This window comes from Stigmatopora nigra, chromosome 6 (genome assembly GCF_051989575.1).
Source record: "Stigmatopora nigra isolate UIUO_SnigA chromosome 6, RoL_Snig_1.1, whole genome shotgun sequence".
NCBI lineage: Eukaryota > Metazoa > Chordata > Actinopteri > Syngnathiformes > Syngnathidae > Stigmatopora > Stigmatopora nigra.
Window position 1 is genome coordinate 14,677,206 of NC_135513.1, and position 18,939 is coordinate 14,696,144.

Consider the following 18,939-nt stretch of genomic DNA (forward strand, 5'->3'; position numbering starts at 1 on the left):
TGACAATTCTGAAAACATGTCTGGATTCTAAGACTCGTTTTGGGAATCCCAAAACAGAAAGTCCAAATTCTAAGACTCGTTTTGGGAATCCCAAAAGAGAAAGTCCAAGTTCTAAGACTCGTTTTGGGAATCCCAAAACAGAAAGTCCAAATTATAAGACTCGTTTTGACAATTCTGAATTTCAGTCTGGATTCTAAGACTCATTTTGAGAATCTTGAAAAACATAGTCTAACTTCTAAAACTTGTTAGGAGAATACACAAAAAGTCTGGATTCTAAGGCTCGTTTTAAGAGTCCTGAAAACCAAAATCTAAATTCTAAGACTCATTTCGAAAATTCTGGGGGGAAAGTCTGGATTCTATGACTCGTTTTAGAATTCTGAAAAAAAAACAGTCTGAATTCTAAGTCTCATTTTGACAATTTTAAGAAAAGTCTGGATTCTATGACTCATTTTAGAATTCTGAAAACCAAAATTAAAATTCTAAGACTCGTTTTGACGATTCTAAGAAAAAAAGTCTGGATTCTATGACTCGTTTTGAGAATCTTGTACACCAAAATCTAAATTCTAAGACTCATTTTGAGAATATCGTACATCAAAATCTAAATTCTAAGACTCGTTTTGAAAATTCAGGGGGAAAAAGTCTGGATTCTAAGACTCGTTTTAAAAATCTCGAAAAACAAAGTGAAAATTCTAAGACTCATTTTGAGTCTTCTTTCCCCCATTTCAATACTTCCCTAATACCCGTACCTTTTTCCGACTTATCTTCCGAGCCAGAGTGGCTCCCGGAGCTGGATTGGCTGCCGGCCGAGGAGGGCGGGGCCAGCAGTCCTTTGAGTTCTTCGGCCTCCGAGCTGTTGAGCGAATCGCTGAGCGCCGACAGCGAGGACGACGTACTCTTGGTCTCGCTTAGGGGACTCCGCGAGCTCAAGCCTGGAAAGACAACCGGGTCCCACATTCCGGAAATTACTAACTACCACTCGGTAACGTTAAATTTCTTTCAAAAACTAACGTACCAGCGTGTCCGGCGCCCACGTGGTTCTTCATGTCGCCCTCGTCCACGCATACAAAGTCGCAGGTGGCGCAACAGAGCGAGAACATCCACTGGTCCTTGTCCACGTGGAGCGACATGTGGCCCACAAAGTGAGCGTTCAATTCCGTCCGGAAGCCGCAAACGTGGCAGCTGCCCACAAAAGACTTTGGTTAAAAACATTCTTAGTCTTTAAAAGGAGTAAATATTTCATTTCAACAAACAGTATGGCGCCAATCACCTGTAGTAGTAGGCAGAGTTCTTGCGCTCGCCATTGTCGGCGCCCGCCACGGCGGTGACGATCTGCTCGGCGTCGGTGGTGACCAGTTTGACGGAGTGGATGCTCAGGTGCTGATTGAGGTTGGCCTTGCACTTGGCGGCGTACGGGCAAAGGTGGCACTTGTATTTTCTCTCCTCTGTCACAAAACAAAATGCACAAAAATCAATTTTCACGTTCCGTATGATAAGAACTTGTCCGACATACAAAAACCAGATGCAGATTTGTGTGTGGTTTAGTGTATGGTTTTTGTGTGTGATTTTTGAGTGGTTTTTGTGTGAATTTTGTGTTTTTTGTGTGGTTTTTGTGTGGTTTTTGTGTGGTTTTTGTGTGGTTTTTGTGTGGTTTTTGTGTGGTTTTTGTGTGAATTTTGTGTGATTTTTGTGTGATTTTTGTGTGGTTGTGTGTGATTTTGGTTTTTTCGGGGGGGTTTTGTGTGTGGTTTCTGTTTTTGGTGAGTTTTTTGGAGTTTTTTTGGTGAGGTTTTTGGGTGAAGTTTTTGGGTGAAGTTTTTGGGTGAAGTTTTTGGGTGAAGTTTTTGGGTGAAGTTTTTTGGTGAGTTTTTTTGGTGAGTTTTTTTGGTGAGTTTTTTTGGTGTTTTTTTGGTAAGTTTTTTTTGGTAAGGTTTTTTGGTAAGGTTTTTTGGTGAGGATTTTTTGGTGAGGTTTTTTGGTGAGGCTTTTTGGTGAGTTTTTTGGTGAAGTTTTTTTGGCGATTTTTTTGGTGGGGATTTTTAATGTTTTTTTTTGGTGTTTTTTTGGTGTTTTTTGTGTTTTTGTTTTGTTTAGTCAAATTTGAAGACTGTTGCCATCACGCAGCATTACAACCAATAAACAACATTTTTTCTAATATGGAGGAATGCATGATTTGGTAGTGTCAAATCTAAGAGCGGATCTGCACCACAGGAGCAAATTGCAAGCGGCAAATTGGACGTGCCCCGAGGACCGGAAGCCGGCAACCTTCATGTCGGCGAAGAGAGCAAAAAGAGCAGCCAGGGCCACATATGCCCCAGCTTCTGCTCTGTGTAGTGCGGCCAAGCTGTTGGCGCCTAATGCGCTCAGATGGCCACCAACGCCATCGCCAGAGCGGGATATTTTCCATACAAGTGTCCATTTCGCCACTCGCCGTCCGGCCGGCCTAAATTATTGTTACATGTTTTTTGCGATTTTTGAAATGACCCGCTTCTAACAAGGAAAGTAAATGTGTAATACTTCACTTGGCCATCAAACGAGCTAACGAGATGAGCCGTATTTCCCTGGTGAGAGTCAACACACTTTGTAATCTTGTTAAAAGAAGGCTAATCTAGCCTAGCGTGTACCAATAACTACTTCAACCTGCTTCCCTCTGGAAGTCAAGGACAGTTTTTTTCCCCAAGACATGTCCCCATACTCAACTGGAGTTCTGCACCTAGGGCCTAATCAAGACTTATTATTACATACTACTACTACTTGTACTACTTGATTTATTACTACTACTACTACTACTACTACTACTACTACTACTACTACTACTACTACTACTACTTGTACTACTTGATTTATTACTACTACTACTACTACTACTACTACTACTACTACTACTACTACTTGTACTACTTGATTTATTACTACTACTACTACTTGTACTACTTGATTTATTACTACTACTACTACTTGTACTACTTGATTTATTACTACTACTACTACTTGTACTACTTGATTTATTACTACTACTACTACTACTTGTACTACTTGATTTATTACTACTACTACTACTTGTACTACTTGATTTATTACTACTACTACTACTTGATTTATTACTACTACTACTACTTGTACTACTTGATTTATTACTACTACTACTTGTACTACTTGATTTATTACTACTACTACTACTACTTGTACTACTTGATTTATTACTACTACTACTACTACTTGTACTACTTGATTTATTACTACTACTACTTGTACTACTTGATTTATTACTACTACTACTTGTACTACTTGATTTATTACTACTACTACTACTTGTACTACTTGATTTATTACTACTACTACTACTTGTACTACTTGATTTATTACTACTACTACTACTTGATTTATTACTACTACTACTACTTGTACTACTTGATTTATTACTACTACTACTTGTACTACTTGATTTATTACTACTACTACTACTTGTACTACTTGATTTATTACTACTACTACTTGTACTACTTGATTTATTACTACTACTACTACTTGTACTACTTGATTTATTACTACTACTACTACTTGTACTACTTGATTTATTACTACTACTACTTGTACTACTTGATTTATTACTACTACTACTTGTACTACTTGATTTATTACTACTACTACTTGTACTACTTGATTTATTGCTACTACTACTTGTACTACTTGATTTATTACTACTACTACTACTACTACTTGTACAACTACTTGTAATACTTCATTTATTACTACTACTTGCACTACTTGATTTATTTACTACTACTTTTACAACTACTTGTACTACTTGATTTACTACTACTACTACTACCACTTGCACAACTACTTGTACTACTTCATTTACTACTACTACTTGTACTACTTGATTTATTACTTCTACTACTACTACTTGTACTACTTGATTTATTACTTCTACTACTACTACTTGTACTACTTGATTTATTACTTCTACTACTACTACTTGTACTACTTGATTTATTACTACCACTACTACTACTTGTACTACTTGATTTATTACTACCACTACTACTCGTACTACTTGATTTATTACTACTCCTACTACTACTACCTGTACTACTACTTGATTTATTATTATTTATTTTTTCGGGGCAAGTTACCTGTGTGTAGCGCCAAGTGTCGCGATAGCGTCTGCTGCCTCCCGAAGACTTTCCCGCAGACGGGACACGGGAAGAGCTGATCGTTGAGACGCCAGCGGGCGATGTCGTTGCCCGTTTCGCCGTGCTCCTTTTCAGAATCTGACAAAAAAAGACCACAGACTCGATTCACTGCTGAGAAACTTTGCCGATAGGAAGGAAAATCCTCAAGTCGAGACGAGACAAAAACGTACGAGTGGAGGAAAAGCGCACGGAAGGCAGATAACGATTAAAAGACGAGTTCAAGGGAGTCACGGCGCCGGGTTCAAACGCGCCAGGGAAAAATGCCAACGTATTAGGGGGTGCTGCCTCAAATTAACTGGCGGCCCACTCTTTGACACCCAAGAGCCAATCCCATTTCCATTAACCGGCAAAGGGACAGGTAAAGCCAACGCGGGTTAATTAACCAGGGCAAGGGGAGGCCCGGGGACGTCCCCCGTATTTTTACCGTGAAAAGGCGGGCGGGTGGAGGAGCCGGCCTCGGCGGGGGAGGAGCTTTTGGAGCGCGAGTTGAAGGGTGATTGTCCGAAGCACTCGTCCAAGAAGGGACTGCAAACAGAGGCCCGTGTGTCAAACGGGGGGCGGGATTGACGGACAAACCGACCGGTTTTCGGGTGGTGAGGCTCACCTGTGGAGGCCCGCCATGTTGCCGTCCTTGTGGTGGTTGGCTTTGCTCACTTTTTCTGGGAAAGAGAAATAGGGAAAATGTTGTTATGCTAGTTTGTTGATGTTAGCGGCGATTGCGGTGTTTTTTTTATACTGATTTTGAGTCCAAATATGGTACAGATATTCTAAAATATCACATGAACACTTTCTTGTCCATGACTTATAAATACGACAAATGTGATTATCGTATTTTTTGGAGTATAAGTCTCACCTGAGTATAAGTCGCGTTAGCCAAAAATGTAAAAATTATACATAAAAGTTGCATTTTGGGGGCAATTTGTCTTTTGGTATACACTTTATATATGTATGTATATGTATAATATATGTGTATATATGTATATATGTGTATACATGCATATATGTTATATGTGTATATATGTATATATGTTATATATGTGTATATATGTATGTTATATATATGTATATATGTGTGTATATGTTATATGTGTATATATGTATATATGTTATATATGTGTATATATGTATATGTTATATATGTATAGATGTGTGTGTATATGTGAATATATGTGTATATGTTATATATATATATGTATATATGTGTGTATATGTGAATATATGTGTATACGTGTGAATATATGTGAATATATGTGAATATATGTGAATATATGTGTATATATACAATACATTGTATATACACACATTTCAGCAATGTTGGGTTCAGTGGGTCAAAGGTCACAGAGGTCAAATAATGAATTTTGCCATGACATCATCACCAATTGGCCTATTTAAGTCATATAATTTATATATATATATATACATATTTCAGCAACACACCTGTTAAAAAATATTTATTTATTGATGTGTGTATTTATTTATTAACTCATTTATTACCTACCTATCTATTTGTGTCGGATGAATAAAGTTATCCAATCCAATATTGTATGAGTAATTCCACAATTAAGTGGTTAACTGGAGTATAAGTCGCACCAGCAGTCAGACTCCACACAAAAAAAATGCGACTTATAGTCCGGACAATACACCACCTTACATTCTTCAAAGTATGAACAACATGGACGCCTGTCGCCGACCTTTCCCGTCCTAAACATTTCTATTTCGTGTCAACTGCTCATCACGCGTCGGCCTCCCCGCGCCATTTTAGTCCCTCCTTTGTGGCGGGCGGGCGATGGTGGTGGCGGTACGCCAAGCTCCGGAAATCCCCCACTCTTTTGCACCCCCCTTGACGACTGGCCCGCCTACCCCGCCCCGCTTTTATCACACGGCTCGCCAAGGACAGAGGTCTCTTTTCACGTTGCCATGGCGATGCCGCACGAGAGAAACGTAAAGGCGGCGGATGGTTAAAGTGAGTGCGCTCCAGTCGGCGTGTCTGCAAACGAGTGGAGGGGGACGGAATGAGGGGGAGGGGCTACGAGGGGGGCGCCAAAAGGAGAGTACACATTCAGCCTAAGCAGCCAAATTCAAAGCATTGGAGAAGTAGCCACAAGCTACAAAATATCATCAATTTCTGGCCTCTCCTTGTGTAGACTAGCCTCCAAATTTGAGTTAAATAGGCCAATCGGTGATGACGTTATGGCTAAATTGCTTATTTGACCTCTGTGACCTTTCACCACATGACCTCGATGTTTAATCAGTGTATTTATTTGATATTTCAAGGTGAATTCTTACTTATTTGGGTTCCAACTACTGGTGTGGTTTGATAAATACATCAATAAAATGAATTAATAATCACATCAGAAGTGTTAGAAACTATAAAGTAAAATAAAAGCCAATTTACAGGTCATCGATGAGTAAAATCCTACCATTTAAAGGTACTTCCAAAGATCCACAATTGCCGAGATGTCTCACTCCCTATCTTGAATTTAACACAAGCCAATTTCCAAATCATCATCATTAGAAATCCTACCATAGAAAAGTCCTCCCAAAGATCCACAATTGACAAAAGGTCTCACTCTCTATCCTTGAATTTTTTAAGGCTTTAAGTTATATACAACTGGACCTTTATGGATGATACAAATATGATTTAATTAGCCAAAATTTTGCGCATGACTACAATAAAAATGGTGATACATGTAGTCCACTTTAAGAACCAGTAAAACCAGTCCAATTTGTTTTCCCAGTCAATATTTCCATCTTGAAAGGAACTTGTATTACATTTATATATAAAATAATAAATTGAAATTACTTAATTATATTACAATAATATAACTATGTTTTAAACATTATTTTAACTTATTTTTTCTATTAAATAAAAAGTATTATAAGGCTACTATACTCCCCAATGAACGCATATTAATACTTATTAGTATTTTTTTAATGATAAGACTAACCTGACAATTTGAAGAGAAGCTCGGAGGCCATTTTGACTGAGATGTCCTGCGAGAAGATGTCCTTCTGGGGACGCGCCAGAGGCTCCGGGACCTCCGTCTTCTCGCGCGCCCCTAAAGTGCCCAAAGCCAGCAGGTGAGGTGGAGGAGGAGGAGGAGCGGTGGGCGGGGCAGCGGCTGGCGACGCTTCGGCAGGGGCCGGGTCCACTTCCATGGGCTCACATTTTACCTTCACCTTCTGGAAGAGGCCATCTTTGTTGTTCTCTGCAAAACAAAAGGACACCATTGGTCATCATCTCACAATGTTAATTGTAGCATATGCTAGCAAAACTAGCAGGGTCAAAACTTTTCATTTTCTGAACCGCTTTATCCTCACTAAGGGGGAAGAACGTGTAAACTCCCCACAGATGGACCGACCTGGATTTGAACCCGGGTTCCCAAACCGTCAGGCCGACATGCTAACCACTTAACCACCGGGCCGCCCTAGTAAAAACTTGTATAGGGAGGGAGGGGCTTACGCTTGCTAGTTTTAGCAAAAAAATGTAATTAAAAAAAAAAAAATCCCCCAGAATAAAATTTGCAATGTAGTAAAGGAGAGATTACTGCACATGTGTCAAAGTGGCGGCCCGTGGGCCAAATCTGGCCCACCGCGTCATTTTTTGCGGCCCAAAAAAGTAAATCATGAGTGCTGACTTTCTGTTTTAGGATCAAATTAAAATCATAGGTACAGATGTATATTTAATTTCCTGATTTTCCCCCATTTAAATCAATCATTGTCATTTTTTAATCCATTTTTCTGTGTTTTTAGTTCAAAAATCATTTAGTAAAATCCAAAAATATATTTAAAAAAAGCTAAAATAAACATTGTTTTAGATCTTTAAAAAACTGAATATTCAGGGCTTTTAATCCAGTTCTTTTAATCCATTAATTAAAAAAAATCTAAATATTCTATCAAAAATGGTCCGGCCTGGGAACCAACCAGAGTCTGACACTCTTGGATTATTGTTTACAATTTAACAGGGACTTGGGGGGTTGGGGGTGTGGCTACAGCTGGGTCCATGTTATAAAAGCCACTATCACTATGAAAAGTCCATTTATTAGTTGCCCAAAACTAACAAATTGGACGTCTATACCCGTCAATGGCATCCTACTAGTTGAGAATCTCCTCTCGCTACGCACCACCCGGTAACAACATTCCCAACGGATGCCACATTTCACAACGCCGCTATTTTTAGCGCGCCCGCTGGGTGTCACCTTTTAGCGTTGGACGTCGCGGTCAGCGTAAACATCGACGGCGAGCGTTTAGCCAGTTGGCTCCGCCCCCTTGAGACGAAGGCCTGACCTGGCGGCGGCCCTTTGCCCTAATAAACGCACAGCGGCGGCGCGCTAAACGGCTCAGCCCGAGTGTTTGGACTGCGCGGCGGATTTCCGTCTTTTTAAGCTTTAATTCCACTCATTCACCCTCGGGAAAATCTCACGCCGGATCACGTTTGATGTCTTTCCGACGGTAGGATTGACAGGTGGAAAAGCCGCGGGTTTTGATGCAGAGGATCCTGTTTCTGTCGCGAATTTCATAACAATTTGGTGGGTTGAATTTGGGGGCAAACAGATTGTGACAGTTAAACGGGGTGGTAAAAATGGGAGTGGGTTTACTTGTGTTTTGTGTGTATTTTTCTGGTTTTGTGTGTATTTTTCCGGGGCTTTGGTGTTTTTTGTTTTTTAGTGGGGTTTTATGGTGAGTTTTTTGGGTGAGTTTTTTGGGTGAGTTTTTTGGGTGAGTTTTTTTGGTGAGTTTTTTGGTGAGTTTTTTTGGTGAGTTTTTTTGGTGAGTTTTTGGGTGAGTTTTTTGGGTGAGTTTTTTGGGTTGTTTTTTTTGGGTGAGTTTTCTTTGGGTGAGGTTTTTTGGTGAGGTTTTATAGTGAGTTTTTTTGGTGAGTTTTTTTGGTGAGTTTTTTGGGTGAGTTTTTTGGGAGTTTTTTTTTGGTGAGTTTTTTGGGTGAGTTTTTTGGGTGAGTTTTTTGGGTGAGTTTTTTGGGTGAGTTTATTTGGTGAGTTTTTTTGGTGATTTTTTTGTTGTTTTTTTTGGTGAGTTTGGTGAGTTTTTTTGGTGAGTTTTTTGGTGGGTTTCTGTCACGCATTTCACGACAATTTGGTGGGTTGAATTTGGAAGCAAACAGATTGACAGTTATTCTGACAAAACCACACATTACCCTTAACAATTCCATCAAAACCCCCAAAACAACCAACCAATCAAAACCAAGTTATTATCTTTACCCACATTTCGATACTCTTAACAAAACCAGCCTTTTTGGCAGTTGATAAAAGTCTGTGTCTCACTTTGCTCGGAGGGCAGGACAACAATCCAGGACCTGGACAACCATAACCCCGCCCCCTCCCCCTCTAATCCCTTAATCAGGTGCCGGTGTTCCTCTCAAGGGGGGGCCTTGTTTGGTAAGCTTTAAGGGGGTCCCGGGGGGTCAACGAGGGGACGCTTGAGCAAGCCACACCGGATCGCCGACCTTAACGACTAAGGGGGGGGTTTGGACCCACGCACTAAATGTCATGGCCGTGAACTTGAACTCCCACGCCTGGCCGACACAAACATGTTTACTGGTGTTACCCAGAGATGGCGAGCGTGGGTGGGTTTTATGCCATCTGATGGAGAGCACCCAGCCAAAGTCCACTTGTCACCACATAAAAAGGAATATTATTATTATGTAAAGCACGGGTGTCAAAGTGGCGGCCCGAGGGCCAAATCTGGCCCGCTGTATCATTTTGTGCGGCCCGGGAAAGTAAATGATGAGTGCAGACTTTCTGTTTTAGGATCAATTAAAATGAAGAGTATAGCTGTATATTATATTTCCTGATTTTCCACCTTTTAAATCAATAATTGTCATTTTTTAATCATTTTTTCTGTGTTTTTAGTTTAAAAAGCATCTTGTAAAATCTAAACAATATAATTAAAAAAAACTAAAATAAACATTGTTTTAGATCTATAAAAAATTGAATATTCAGGGATTTTAATCCAGTTATTTTAATCAAAATAATTTTGTAAAATCAAAAAATATATAAAAATATATAAAAATATATTTATTTTCCACTTTTGACTTTCTAAAGTACACCAAAACGGAATTCCTTAAGACAATGGGCAAAAATAAAAAAATACTTTTTTAATATAATACTACACCCTCACTTTACCCACGCATCACATTACACAAACATTATCCACACAAAAAAACAACAAAAACAACATTTTTGTCCCTTAAAACTAAGTGAAAAAACCCTGAGGTTGTTTCGTGTTTTCATGCGATAAGCTCTTGACTCCTAGTGTCAAAAACAATTCCCTCAAGTGCGAGTGCGCATCTAACCCGAGTCGCCGGCCGCAACTCAGAAAAAAACCCGCGTTTCGGCGTGGGAGTCCACAAAAAAAAAACAAGAAAAAAAACAACAACAACACCAGAAAAAGACCACCTGGAGGATGACTCCATTCAAAATGACAACCACTACTTCTTAGTCTCCGCCTCCCCGACCGCCGTCTTCCACCAATCTGACGAGAGGGGAGGGGGGGTGAAGAGTTAACGGCGCTTCAAACGGGGTCACGTGGGAGCCCGCGGACGTCTCGCGAGTCTGCGGCGGCGGCGGCCAGCGTCCATCAACAAACGACGGTAAACAGAAGTCGCTAAATGAGGTCGGGGCATGTGGGGGGTTGCGGGGGTGACGGAGCGACGATGGGGGGCACGGCGAGGACAGCCGGGCGCGGCTTTTGCCATGGTAGATTATGCTATTGTTGTCTGTTATCTACTCAAAAGGTGCTAAGGAATGATAAGCTGGTATGCCAGATTGATCATTTCATATATTCATGATGAATATAAATAACACCAGAGTGAGACCTCTCCTTACAAATGTATACATGTATGAAATATTTAAGTTAGAAAATGGCCTCAATGGGTAAATTGGGTTTCTGGATAGAAAGGAATTTTAAGATAATTCTGGAACATTCAAACTTCCCCCGAAATGTAAATATAATATGAATGTAATATAAATTTACAAATCATTGACTAATCCTACTATATCCTACCATAGAAAAGTACTTCCAAAGATCCACAATTGTCAAGAGGTCTCACTCCCTATCCTTGAATTTAACACCAGCCAATTTCCAATTAATCCATTATTGATATCCCATCATAGAAAAGTACTTCCAAAGATCCACAAATGTCAAGAGGTCTCACTCCCTACACTTGAATTTAACACGAACCAATTTCCAAATCATCGATTATTAAAATCCTACCATAGAAAAGTCCTCCCAAAGATCCACAATTGTCAAGAGGTCTCACCCCCTATCCTCGAATTTAACACAAGCCAATCTCCAATTCATTGATTACATTGAAATCCTACCATAGAAAAGTACTCCCAAAGATCCACAATTGGCAGGAGGTCTCACTCCCTACCCTTAAATTTAACCCGAGCCAACAAAATGTCTTGTATCTGATTGTTCCAATCTTTTGTACTCTAACAGCCGACCTGCTTTGAATTTTCCCACTGCCGACGCAATACCCTCAAAAAGGCGGCGGGCGCGACGTGTGATTTCACACCTACGGCGTCGTCGCGGCTGTTGCCCGCGTCGATGGCGCTCGCCCCCCCACTCCTCGCCACGCCGGCGTCCATCTGTTGGCTCGCTTTTAGCCACCGGCGCCGGGGACTACTTAGCCTGGCGTAATTAGCCCCTCGATACCGGCCGCCTGTTTTGTCTCCTTTAACAGATGTGGGGGAGGGGGCGGGGCTTGCTTTTTCGATGTTTGATAAAAGGAGGGAGAATGGCGTTAGGGACGCAGAGAGAAGAATGACCTAGTTTAAAATTTGAAAAAAATAGGGATGATGCAACGCAGGTTAGCGTTAGCGCACCGTGCGCAGTGATGATGATGATGATGAGGATGACAAAGCGGGCGGCGTCCATTTCCCCCACGCCGAGAAAACACTTTAGCGCACTTTTGTCCCAGTGGTGGCCCAACGCATCACTTTGTCCAGCCCACAAAGGTAAATTGTGCATTTTATGTTAAAATACCAATGAAGATTATGAATATATAGATTTGTTTTGGTGGTACTCCCCTTTTTAATAGAAAATATCAAATTAATGCAGCCCTAAATATCTAATATATAGTTTTTTCTATTTATTTGGTCGAAAACAAACAAATAAAAAACATTTGAAATGTTTTTAAAGACTAACAGATGGAAAAAAATAATTTATAATACTATAAATATATTGATTTATTTTTTTTTGCTGTCACTTCTTTTTAATAGAAAATATCAAATGAATGCAGCCCCAAAAATCTAATATTTTTTTTTCAATATTTTTGTCGAAAACAAGCTAATAAAAAGCCATTGCAAAATTGTTGTTGTTTTCTAAAGACCAACAATAATAACCCTATTGATAAAAAAATGTAAATAAACTTAAACTTCCCCCAAAAAACAAGAGAATTTGGACAAATGTCAATTCATTAAACGAACCTAATTTTTTTTTGTGTCATAGAAAATATCAAAAAGGCAGTCCCAAAAATCTGAAAAATATTTTTTTTCAATTTTGTGGGTCAAAAAACAAACAAATAATTGTAATAATAATTAATATATATTTTAAAGACCAACATAAATAACCTTTTTGATAGAAATATGTAAATAAGCTTAAAAAAAGAGAATAATATCAAATAATTATTATTATTTTGGCAGCCCTCCCGAACAACGCCCCAATCAACGACTCCGACACCCCCGGTGGGGATTTGCACATTCTACAGGGCACCCCCCCCCCCCCCCCGCCCCCGTCGACCTTTGAGGAAAGGGACGCCCTTGAACCCCGTGACTGTAATCGCATGTGACTGCGAAGGCGGCGACCTTTCTCCCGGTCCTCATCCATACTCCCTCTCCTCGTCCCCTCCCCCACCCCGGGGTCACTCTAGGGTCCAGATCTTGTCAAGGCTGTCACTCTCCACAATGGTCTCCATCCACCCGGGCCGTCGCCGTGGCAACCGCAGGCACCGAGGACGGTCGGCTGAGCGTTTTTGTCGTTTTTTTTTCCGCTCGCCAGACTCCATCCGGCGACGCTTTGCCTCAAGATTTTAACGCTTTATCGGGTCCTACGCGTCCAATTCTTTGTGACTGTGTCTCATTTCTGAATATAACTGGCATCCCAAAATAGTTGTGTCAAAAAAATGTGTCATTTAGTCATCTTTAGCTAGCAGCTAACCTCACACGACAATCTCTAAACGACAATAACATTAGCTGCTAACACTAGCAGCTACCACAACGCAATGAATTCTACAGGATGATAGCGCTAGCGGCTAACGTTGTTTCCTGATCTCTAATGGATGCTAATGTTAACAATGTGTCTCATTTCTGGATAAAACTGACATCCCAATATGATAGGACCTGAAAAATGTTATTTGTCATCATTAGCTAGCGGCTAACATTACACAAAAACCTCTAAAGAACGAGAACGTTAGCAGATAATGTTAGCTGATAAAGTTAGATAAAAGTAGCCGATAACCTTAGCTGTTAACATTATCCGATGAAGTTAGACCGAAAAAGTTAGCTAAAGTAAGCCGATAAAATTAGCTTAAGTTAGCTGATAACGTTAGCCAATAATGATAGCCGATAATGTTAGCCAATACCATTAGCCAATAAACTTAGCAAAGTTAGATACATAATGTTAGCCGATGAAGTTAGCCAATAACCTTAGCCAATAATGTTAGCCGATGAAGTTAGCAAAGTTAGATGCATAACATTAACCAATAAACTTAGCCGATAATGTTAGCCAATAACATTAACCAATAAGGTTAGCCACTAACACAATGCAACAAATTCTACAAGATAACACTAGCAGCTAATGTTGCATAATGATCTCTAATGGATGCTAATGTAAATAGCTAATCAAATACAGGCCAACAAAAAAAATGAAATAGATTTAACTAAGTTACACCATTAGAAACGGTTTGGGTACATATTGTAACCAGTCCAGTAGATGTCGAACAACAATTTCTGCTGGATGATAGCGTTAGCATGATTCCAAAATTAGACCCAACAATCCCGATTCCGCAATTCCTGGCAAAGACGGCCCAAACATTTGTATTTGACGGTCCCGTTTGCCGAATATCAACTTAACTGTGAACTTTGCCCGCTTGGCACGCCGTTGACATTTTGAAATTGGCCGGCGGCGGCGGCGGACAAACAAGGCACTCCAAGCACGCCTGGCATTCGCCGCTCAATTTGGACAAAAACAAAGAGCGGGGGCGCCGTTTAGCCACGACACGGGCCAAATCACTTTGCACAATTACCGACTACTCTTGGGAAAAGTCCAGATTGACTTTAAAACTCATTTTTAATTTCTAATTGCTGTCCTCATTGATTCGATATAATATTGAGTTTTTTTTATTTATTTATAAAGGTATTAAAATAACTGGATTAAAATATTCAGTTTTTATAGATCTAAAACAATATTTATTTTATCTTTTTTATTTTATCTCTTTATTTTTAAATTTTACAAAATGATTTTTGAACTAAAAACTGAAAAAAATGATTTAAAAATGACAATTATTGATTTAAAAGGGGGAAAATGAGGAAATTTAATATACATCTATACTCTTCATTTTAATTTCATCCTAAAACAAAAAAAAAAAAAATTCGGCACTCATGATTTACTTTCCCGGGCCGCATTAAATGATGCAGCGGGCCAGATTTGGCCCCCGGGCCGCCACTTTGACACCGGAGGTGTACACCAATTAACAACTTTGTTACGCCATTTTTTATGAATATTATGAAACGAGCGCGTCATTATTTCGAATGCAAACTCAGATGCATATTTACTTATATTTTTTCCCTCTTTGTTAAGTTATCATTCATCTATTTGAATGAGAATTAATACTTCTTCGTTTTGATTTTTTTTTTGGGCCACTAAAATTTTGACATGACACCATTGCGAATGGTCGCCCCGGGCACGTATACGGAACCTTACCCGAAAGTTTGATGAGCAACTCGGACGCCACTTTGACGTTGATGTCTTGACTGAGCAAGCTGTTGGCCGCCGAGGGGCTTCCTTCCCTAGTTTTCAGGGACCCCGTCAACTCATCCGGGCAGAAGGTCCCGGGAAAAGTGGGTGGGATTTGACAGCGGGAGGCGGGCCTTGGACTGGACTCTTCTTCCTCAGTTTTGGGTTCTTCCTTCAGGTGGAAGGGGGACTTTAACGCCTCTCTCTGATTGGCCGCTGTGGAGCACAGAAAGATTTGGGTTTGAGAACCAACCGACCATAAACCAAGCAAAAAGAAACTGAAAAAGTGGAGTTTTGGCTTTTTTGAGGAGATAATACAGTCTGGGATTAAAAAAAATACATATATAGTACTACACAATATGTTTATACATATATATACACACATATACATATATATACACACATATATACATATGTATACGCATATATACAGATATATACACATGTATACAAATATATACACACATATACATATATATACACACATATATACATATGTATACACATATATACAGATATATACACATGTATACAAATATATACACACATATACATATATATACACACATATATACATATGTATACACATATATACAGATATATACACATGTATACAAATATATACACATATACACACATGGATACATATATATACACATATATACACATGCATACATGGATATACACATATACACATGCATACATAGATATACACAGATATATACATATATGTATACATATATATATACACATGTATAAATAAATATACACATATATACATAAATACACATATATACACACATATGCATATATACATATATGCACATATATGCATATATACATATATGTATACTAAATATACACATTAATGTATACATATATATACACATACACAAACTCATGAAACTAACTTTGCAGAAAAAATGGATGATAAAAGGGTAAAAAATTGAAAACAAATTACATATAGAGTTGATTTGATCACATTGGGCTAATTTTATAGCAGTTTATAATGTCATTTGTTCACTTGCTGATTTCCTTCAAAAATGTTTCCTCTAATAATGGATTTTATATTAATTTTCCCTCCCATTGGATGTGGACTCGGAATTGTCAAATCTGCAAAATAAGGTGACTGCACTGTGGTGACATCCTTACTTGCTAGCTTAAAAAAAAAGGAGCAAAAAGTGTGGAGGACACAGCCTTGTGTCTTCAAGACAAACTGGGCCACATCTGAGCTGCTTTAGATGAATAATTGAAAATTAGCCACGGAATAACCTCCCAAAGAACCCAGCTTTTTTTTTTAATCTGGTCATGTCTTATTACGCATAGCGGAAAACACGGGTGTCAAAGTGCCGCAAAAAATAAATCACATGTCGACTTCATAATTCAATTCAAAATTCCAGATATTATTTAATTTTTTGTCCTTCTTTAGAAAATATGTATTTTTTAAGTAAAAAAACAATTGAAATAAATCTCAAAATAAACAAATAATAGTATATAATCATATTCCTTGCATCCTAGGATTGGCTTGGATGGGCTCCAGCACCCCCTGCGGCCCTTGAAAGAATAATCAATCCGAAAAATGAATGAATTAATATCATTTTAACAAATAAATGAACAAAAAATTGAATATTTCCTTTGCTACACTTATATTTCTTATATAAATGGTAAAATAAAAACGGTATTTCACATTTAATCATTAAAAAAATCATAATTTGAAGGAAAAATTGCACTAAATTCCATTTTTTTACATTATCATTATCATATATATATTTTTTTTAACATTTCTCAAGAGCCATTGTCCCACCCGCCATTATTTGACCTAAAGATCCCTGGACGCCACAAGCCCGGCCCGCCATCTGCGACGACTCTGATTAACGAGCGTCCAAGCCGGAGGGCCGGCAAAAAGGCTACAGGTCCGCATGTTTCGGACCCCCCCGCGAGTGGCGAGCGCTGCCACGCCGCGGCGGGCGGCGCCTGTAATCCAAGCGAAGGAGGGAGGGGAGCGAGGGAATGGGCACCTGACGTTACGCCGACCTTCCGGTTCACCAACGGTTGGGGTCGCAGCCCCGACCAGCTGGTAATGTCACATCGTCGGATGTTGCCGGGCGGACTAAATATAACCTGCTAGGCACCTGAAAGGACGTCCTCTAATTAGAAGCGTGTCGGGCCATGTCGGATCAGGCGGGGGACAGGACATTAGCGCCCCTATTTTGCAAATAAATAAATAAAAAATGAAAATAAAAACATGAGCCAAACCCAAATACAAATCTGTGGAGCTAGTTTTTGTATAAAGTGGGCGACTCAATTTGGGGTGCCGTGTTTTCACGACTATAAGGCGCACTTAATAGTCTTAAATTTTCTCTAAAATAGAGATAGCCGTAGAAATAGCCGTTTCAGTTAAGTAAAGCTAAGCTAACCAGGCGGTTGCTAATCTGATTGTTAACTGAAACCATAAGGGGAAGAAACGCTGGTAAACAGTTGGGCTGCTATATGTTAGCTTGCTAAGCTAAAAGGGAGAAAATGCCATCTTTTAAAACCTTTTGTGTCAAAGTGGTGGCCTGGGGGCCAAATATGGCCCGCTGCATCAATTTGGGCGGCCCGGCAAAGTAAATGATGAGTGCTGACTTTCTGTTTTAGGATCAAATTAAAATGAAGAGTATAGATGTATATTACATGTCATGATTTTCCCACTTTTAAAAATAATAATTGTCATTTTTAACCATTTTTTTCAGTTTTTGGTTCAAAAATAATTTTGTAAAATCTAAAAATATATCTAAAAAAATCTGAAATAAACATTGTTTTAGATCTATAAAAAATACTGAATATCCAGTTCTTTTAAACCATCAATAAAAAAAAATCTAAATATTTTATCTAAAATAATCCGGCCCACATGAAATCAAATTGACATTAAACCGGCCTGCAAACCAACCCAAATCTGACACCCTTACTTTATCTCCATTTCAAGATTTCTTCTAAACTCCCCTACTTCCATTGACACCCTCACTTTACCCAAAAACACTCCCAACCACAAAAAAAAACCCTCATCTTTCCCCCTATCTCGCCATTTCTGCGCAGAAATTGCTTGTGTCTCTCTGGGTGAGGAGCGTCCGCCATCTCCCTTTTAGCAACGCTATCGCTTTGTGTCCGCCTGTTATCTCGGCCTTGTGACACCTGCCAGCGCGGGTGTTCTTTTCGGCGTCTTTTTCCCTCGCCTGGCGACTCATCCGTCTCGCCGGCGGGCTGCCGGCCGTCGACCGCGCCTCACCTTTCCCTCGCCACGCGTCAAATAACTTCATTAGCTTTCCACCTCTGTCACGGCGGTCCGCTTTCCCACTGACAATCGGCCGCCGTTTTATTCGCCGATACCGACGGTCCTTCCCACGTCCGTGGCGGCGAATAAGGAAGGCCACGGAAAAGCGTGTTATATAGATGGCGACAAAAGAGACAAGGACTCCAAATATATCAAGTACAATGTCACCGAGGACAGACTGTTTTCATTATATGGCGAGTACGCCCACTCTACTACGAACGGCGGCGGCGACGGCGCGTTTTGACCTTTTGTCCGATGGCGAGCGGTGATTTTAGGTCATCCCACAGACGATGGTGATATTAAACGACAGCGTGACTTGACTTGTGATTTTCATTCATTGATAAGAGATTGTCATTCTATTGTAGGGTGGCAATTGGGAATGATATTATGTGGTTTTGAGAGATTTGGGGAAATTGGGGGTGGGTTTTGTTGTGGGGGATTTGAGGGATTGTCATG

At 39.7% G+C, this 18,939-nt stretch overlaps 1 protein-coding gene across 2 annotated transcripts in view; it reads right to left on the minus strand.

The window, feature by feature from the left end:
- znf827 (zinc finger protein 827) overlaps positions 1–18,939 on the minus strand; it is a 50,020-nt gene that overhangs the window by 2,595 nt on the left and 28,486 nt on the right. For both annotated transcript variants that reach the window (XM_077719331.1, XM_077719332.1), the window contains exons 5-12: positions 15,141–15,389; positions 7,145–7,405; positions 4,801–4,855; positions 4,621–4,721; positions 4,137–4,274; positions 1,268–1,442; positions 1,013–1,179; positions 747–929 (exon numbers count right to left, since the gene is read on the minus strand). In XM_077719331.1, the coding sequence (XP_077575457.1) occupies positions 747–929; positions 1,013–1,179; positions 1,268–1,442; positions 4,137–4,274; positions 4,621–4,721; positions 4,801–4,855; positions 7,145–7,405; positions 15,141–15,389 (1,329 nt within the window). The remainder of the gene's footprint in view (positions 1–746; positions 930–1,012; positions 1,180–1,267; positions 1,443–4,136; positions 4,275–4,620; positions 4,722–4,800; positions 4,856–7,144; positions 7,406–15,140; positions 15,390–18,939) is intronic.